The sequence below is a fragment of the Drosophila elegans genome, unplaced genomic scaffold (genome assembly GCF_018152505.1).
Source record: "Drosophila elegans isolate 14027-0461.03 unplaced genomic scaffold, ASM1815250v1 contig_476, whole genome shotgun sequence".
Lineage (NCBI taxonomy): Eukaryota > Metazoa > Arthropoda > Insecta > Diptera > Drosophilidae > Drosophila > Drosophila elegans.
Window position 1 is genome coordinate 1,498,166 of NW_024545863.1, and position 7,117 is coordinate 1,505,282.

Consider the following 7,117-nt stretch of genomic DNA (forward strand, 5'->3'; position numbering starts at 1 on the left):
TTGAGTTGAGTGCATTTTTACGCCCCCCGACGATTTTCAGGGGGTGGGCGGGGCAGTAAAATCGAAAAGTAATGCAATAAAATTCGCTTTCATTAAAAGCATTAAAATAGGTTTTTGACATGCCATAAAAATTGTTTCCACGTAAACACGCTGCACACTCACAAACGCACACATCCGATGAAAACTGCTGCTGCCACACTTTTCCGGCGGTTTTTCTTTGAGAAAATCGGGGCAAGGGAGTGCGAAAGCTTCACGCGACGTCTAAATGGGAATTTTATTGTTCTGGGAGCTGTGGCCGACGCATCGCCATTAGCTCGCAACACGGCACTCCAGCTCACCTAGCCATCGTAAATCGGAGAAAACGAGAAAATGTGAGGAAATAGCTCATCTTCGCCGGGGGAATCGCAGTGGATAATGCAGAATTTTTCATAGGCGTGGGTAGCCTCTCCAGAGATTGCAAAACATCGTTATAGTATAAGCAGAAATTATTAAATGGTATTTTTTCCCCACCTATCCCAAATGTTCATCATAAATTCCCCGAAAAATATGATGACATATCGAACAAATATTCGTATTCATAGCAATTAAGTGCAGACTTTATAGGTGGTACACCAAAATACTCCTGACTCCTGATAATGGTACAGAGAAAAATAAAGTACAGACTGAAATGTTTTTAAATATACTTCCTAAGCTAAGTTATTTAATAAAATAATATAAAAAAAACCCTTTTTGATAATATTTTTAGTTTATTTTTTGCACTTACTAATCTAACCTTTTTTGAGGTACGATTTTTGTCATTTTTTTGTGGGTTTCGTGATTGAGTTTATAATTTGCCTAATCTTGTTATGGCTTGCTTCTTATGTTCTTTAATTTATATAAAAACAAAGTCCTTTTTGTCAGTGCCTAGTCATGTTGTTGGCTTGGACAATTGCTAAACGTTGGTCTGCCAAATGGGGGCGATACAAATCGAATGGGGATTTTATTTCAACGTTATTAACTTCAAATTACGCACACAAAAACGTTGAAAATACGGGGGCCGACAAGTCAATGTCCAATCCTTAATTGCAAAGGACAGCGTGTGGCGAAAATATTTTGCTCGCTGGCTGGAAAATATTTTCATGATGTAATAAATGAAATTAATTTCAATAATTGCAGCTATTCGGGACTCGGATCGGTGGGCAATGCTCTCCGAAAGGTTTATTTTTCCCCCTCCCTCACTGGCTTTTATTTAGGCCACTTATTTTATTTTATTTCGGCCATGATTCGCGATGAGGCGAGTGTGCGCAAACGTTTGGCGATGACCATGAAAACTGCTTAATCGGAAGAATGAATATGAACGTTCCAATTGCGATTCCGCCCATCCCAGCCCCGCCCCAGATAATAAGCAGAAAACATAAATAAACGAGGAGAGAAGCGAATAAATGTGGAAATCCAAATGTTTTCCTTTCCGTTCTTCTTTTTATTTTATTTCTATTCTGATATTTTTTCCATCTTTTTTTCTTTTTTGCAGCTACAGCAGCATTTTTAATATAGCGAAATTCGTTGTCATATTCGGTCTCGCCCCCCGTCTGATTTTTATGTGAACGAGTGTTTTTCGCATTTATAATGCGGGACCATATATTTTCACGAACACTAAATTAAGCCGGGTAAAATTGGGATTCTTTTGACAACGCAATCACAGGAAAACTTACGAGAACTCTTACCAAACGTTTTTCGATAAGCATAAACTACAAGAATTCAGTAAGCTTTGAGTTGCAAGACAAAATTCAATCTATAGTAATCCGTTAAAAGCAATACAACAACCATAGGACTATTTTGTACCAAAAACAAACGAAATTTAAGTAACTTTTTTTAATATTTTATATATTTGCTTAGTGCAATGGATGCCATTTGCAAGTTTTTGAGCAGCGACTTGTCTGGTTTGCTAAAAAGCATTTTCAGCACTCTTGGCTTTGGATCTTCAACTTCGTGTACAGATGAAGAGTTAGCTGTTGAAGTAAGGGGACAAAATAAAAAGTCTCGTTTGGTAACGCGTCCTAGTTATACAATAAGACACCATTATCCGGGTCCTTTGATCACCTACGATGGTGAGGAGCGATGTGAGCCGCGTCTTATTCGCTTTTCGGACTTAAGCTGTAGCAAATTGGAAGAAATTTTAAAGGATATTAAAGATGAGGATGAAGAAAACGAGAAGTGTGAAGAAATATGTGAAGAGGAGCCGGAGAATCAGTGTCCTGACCAGGAAGACATAAAGTTAACTCCAGAGAACGAGGAAAAAGGCTGCCAGACAAGTCAATCCGTAGAGACCTGCTGGCCTCAAGAAGATTCAGAGAATGAGTTATCAGAAGAATCAAATGCAAGGCTTTTGCATTTTGTAAAGAATCTCTTTCCCAAAAGAAAATGTATGAAAAATTATAGGTTAAGTGGAGGAAAAGATGTAGCCAGTGATATAAGCATTAATAAAAATCCACCTACTGAAGAGGAGCTGGCAAACCATGAACATCGTGCTAGGGCTATATACGAAAACTATGTTGAGGAGCTGCCAAATGCACCATCTTGGAAATCTTTAAAACCGGCGGAAAAGCTGCGTTTTCAGTGGAAGGCTTTAACAGGAGACGAACTGAAGGAAACTCCTTACGAAAATTTCCGTTTGACTTTCGACAGGAGTTTTCAAAAGACTTATCCATGGGCCTCAAATTGCACTGTTCGAACTGAGGGGAGAATCACCTGGTGCAACCTGGATCGCGACGAGCGGATGCCCTTTATACTGCAGGCTCTACTGTACCAAGTGGCCAGCGGAGCCATCGATCCCGAAGATCACTGTGCGGTTCGTAAACTTTTTCACAAGATGAGATGAAGGGAAAAGAAAAGAAGCGTTTTCCATTTCGATTTCGATTTTATACGAACCAGATGTTGTGTGGCCAATCTATTTCGGTGCTGAGCCTCAAAATTCGCAGCTCTTTCTCCCCTCGATTTCTGCTCTTGAACCAGATTTGTCGAGAATAATGGATCCCCTACTTCTGGCCAAGGTCGCCGCTGACATGGCATTGGCACTCGATTAACAATTAGCGCAGCAGCATTCAAGGTCGCGCAGAATTAAGACGGAAAAAAAATCCCCACCTCTCTGGTGAAAATCTGGTCTGGGGAGAGGGGCCGAATCAATTTCCCATGCGCATACATTAGCAATAAAAATTTGTTGTACTCCCAAACAGAAACAAATAAAACAAACGAGAAGCAAACTTTTTAAAATGTAATTTCGCTGGCCGGCAAATAAATAAAATAGAATTGTGGCAAATCGAAAGTGAGAGCCAGGGAAATCAAAGTCCGCATCAGATCGTCGAATCAGACATTATGCTAATGGAAACCAGGGGGTGGGATGGGAAGAAAAGTCTGCGGCTGGTGTTGCGTTTTATTGAAAAGTCAAAGGAAAGTGGGTGGTTGGTGGGCCGACGTTTATGGCCGTTGACAACTTTTGTCGAGCCGGGCATATAAAACGAAATGAAATGGAAAACTAAACCGAAATAGGAAAACTCAAATGGCGAACGATTCGCCACGAACTCTAACTCAAAAGCACAGTGTAACTGTATCGAAGGAGTCGCAATTTATTGTCCCAGATATTGACTTTTATAGTGGTCCGATTTCGATGCCTTTCCCTTTTTTTTTCTCCGACTCATAATGCGAATGCTCAGCTCCCCGGGATTTTGGCGGATGCTCATCTCCTTGAGAATCGAGAAACAATTGGCATTCGGGATTTTCGCATGCCTGCCACCGCCAGTCCAACAACCCTTCCTCCCCCTGGAGAATCCGCCCCCTCAGCCCACACCCTTACCTCTTTTTTATGGCCAAAGATTTGGTTGTTTTGATATTCGGCACTTTTATTGCCTCGACCCAAGTTCGCACCTCAATTTGTCTTCGTAAATGTGAAAAATGTGGAAATTAGTTGGCGGTCCAAGTTCGTCGGGTTCTTCCTCTTTTCGGTTGGGTTTATGGGCAAACATTTCATCAATCACGGAACGTGTCACACCTATCAGGACCGCTGACGCCTGGATCAGATGCAGATCGCCCCTTTGCCCCCTTTCAAAAGCTATGGCGAATCGTAAAAAAAAGGAGTGCGAATGCCACGCCCCCTTTCTTCAGGCTAAGTGGGAGGGAACTTAATGGCTGAGCCAGAAAACTCAGGCACACTTTTTGCCACTTAACTGGAAAATAAGTTAAAGACTTTCGCCACGGTTCTCATTATCAGATGATAAACTTGAGAAACTTACATATTTTAAGGTATCTGTTTCATAAAAAACAATTTCTTAGATAATTATATTTTTGGGAGGTTTAATGGGGTGCCTTTTGGTTTTGTGAGTTAAAAATTGTACAATATATATCTGGTTATTATAAAACAAGGTGAGTTTAACTTTAAATATAGCATAATGCATATTTTGAATTGCAAAAAAAGAAAGTGTGATTTATAAAGCATAAGGTGCTGTAGGGCTTCACACTTAAACTTATAATACATTGGAATGGTTTGTATTTTTCGTTAAATTTATACTATATTTTATTATTTCAAAATATAATTTTTGTAAATCTGCAAAATCTGTAATTAAAAATTCACAAAATTATTCCAAACGAATGGTAAACAAAGGATTTTTCTTTAATCAAGTAAAATTACCTGCAAGTAAATGTATTACGAACTTACAATTTCGTCCGAGCTACTTGACAAAAATATGCCTACAAATATTTTATACCAAAAATAAAATGCTCTAAGCATGAAACCGTAGACTGAAATAGTAAACTTTGATTTCTGACAAAGGCTTCATAAATATGTGCCCATACCACGACATCACTCATCCATTTTTATGCAAAGTCGCTGGGCAAACACAGCACAGAACGTGGAAACCGATGGACAAACAACATTTGTCGATATCCAAACTCATGGTGATGGCTTTATGGCCGAGAGACCCAATCAACACCGAAAGCCGCTCTTAGTAAAGTTTCCCCTGCCGATGGTCGCCATTAACATAACAATAATTATGGCCGCTACATTCTGGACTGACCATTTTGGCCCGGAGACTTTCGGCAAACACACTTACAATACTCCATAGATTCTGCAGTCATAAGCAGAATCCAGACATCCTGCATCCGGTCGAATGGATTTTTCTACCATTTTTTCCCCTCCGTGGGGTTGGTAAAATGTAAATCGCCAGATTGAACAGTGAATGTTCCACGTAATTAACTTCAATTGGAATTGGGGCAAAGTGCCAGGCTCCTGTTTTCCTCATTTCCTGAATGTGTTCCTGGTATCCTTGTAATTTCTACGCTGCATTTTGCTCATTAGGCGAGAGCGGACATAAATTTCGATCAAAAGCATAAATTGACAGGCGTCGAGATTTAAGAGGCGGCAGCTTAGCTCGCTAAAGATGCTCCGTATCCTCGGGCAAATCCAATTTCCGAGCAGGACTCGCACGTACGGCGGAGTGGAGCTGCCGCCTGCAACACTTTTGGATCTCAGGATTCAGGATTTCAGGATTCAGGACTCGCCTTAGTCGACCGTTTATGTGAGCAGGTCATGTCGCGGTCATAAATACAACAATGCCGCCGCCGCCGCCATCGCCATAGCCAAAACTTTCGCGAGTGTCGCGAGCGCCATAAATTTCGCTCGCAAAAACTCACGGATTTATGTTTGCGAAGCGCAGGAGATAGGACTTGGGCGTTTTTGGGAAATGGGGGGGGGAGGGGGCACATCCTCGAGATATAATCCACTTTAAAGTTTCCATTCCTCGGCTTTCTCGTCTCGGTTTCAGCCCCATTCATGTGATAGGCTAAGGAAATCCGCTTTTGGCAGCCACATGCACTGCTCTTCTTCTCTGACACGACATCTTATCCAATTTGCATTTAACGCATTTTTTTGGCCAATTTCGTTTGGCTCTCAGCGCTGAGCGCTCAGCTTTCAGCCCGTAAACCTCCTTTTCAACAAATCCCATTTGCAGCGATTTGCATTTAAGGCTGTCCGTGAAATCGAGACGAGCTCACACAAAAATTAATAAAAGTGCCTGCTGGTTGGCCCGCCATATACCATTTTTGCCGGGGCCCCGACCGCAAGTAAAAATGTTCAATAAACGTCCGGCCCGAAACGAGAAGTCCAACCGCAAACGCCTTCAATAGCCGGAGTCTCGGACATCCAGGGGTCCGGCAGTCAATTTGGAATTTTTCAACGTTTTAGACGTTTCCACCAAGAGCGGGAATAGGCAATGTGGACTATGGACTATTGGATATGGGATATAGGATGTAGAAGCAGCTGACTTTGACAGCGCCGCCCGCTGGCCGTTAGTTACTCTTAGTTTGCGGTTCCGCTGCTCGAAAAATTGGAGGGATCTGAGATGGGTCCAATTAAAAAACAGAAAACAGAAAACAGACACGACCTCAATTTGTAGACGTGTTCTCCGACTAAGAGATACCTACAGTGATTTATACAGTATATTTTACACTTTAATTGTTAACAATTATAAATACATACTTCCTTCAAAACAAATGGAGTCTTTTGATTAATAAAAAACATTTTTATTTTATCTGATATTTATCCCGATAAAACGGAGACGAAATCTTTATTTTTTCAACGATGATTTTGACAACAGAATAAACTGTACATAAATAAGTTTTTATAAAATGTAAAAATTAAAAAAAAGAAAATTTTTCATAGAAACCAACTTTTTTTTTTTGTAAATTTTAAACTATTGGGTATGAAAAATGTCTTAATAAAATAAGAATTAAATTACTACGGAAGTATCAGCAAAAATTTTAAAATAAGGACTTAGACTACTGTACATATTAGACTCTTTGGTATAGATATGAAAATTCAATGAGCTATAAAGGTGTTATATTATTTAGTATTACATTATTTATTATACTTTAGAACTTTTTACATTTTTTTGGGTTAAGTAATTGTAAAAGTATTAAAGTTACTTTAATATTTTTGGCCCCGAATTCTGGCTCTAAAATAGTTTATTCTAGATTTAAATAATGGCTTTGCACATTGTTGCGTGATTCATTTAATCAATAAACTTTTGGTTAAGAGATACAGTCAAATGATGTTAATGAATATATTTAAAAACATAGCTTCCTTCTGCAC

General features: G+C 39.8%; 1 protein-coding gene across 1 annotated transcript; it reads left to right on the forward strand.

Annotated features, from left to right (window-relative positions):
* Positions 1-1,764: 1,764 nt before the first annotated feature.
* Positions 1,765-2,966, forward strand: LOC108148521. Its single transcript, XM_017275559.2, has one exon. It carries the CDS (start codon positions 1,880-1,882, stop codon positions 2,855-2,857), a length of 978 nt encoding a protein of 325 aa, XP_017131048.1. The 5' UTR covers positions 1,765-1,879; the 3' UTR covers positions 2,858-2,966.
* Positions 2,967-7,117: the final 4,151 nt, after the last annotated feature.

Bases quoted from the DNA above. Each gene is read 5' to 3' on its own strand.
- LOC108148521 (XM_017275559.2), top strand. From the start codon at position 1,880: ATGGATGCCATTTGCAAGTTTTTGAGCAGCGACTTGTCTGGTTTGCTA.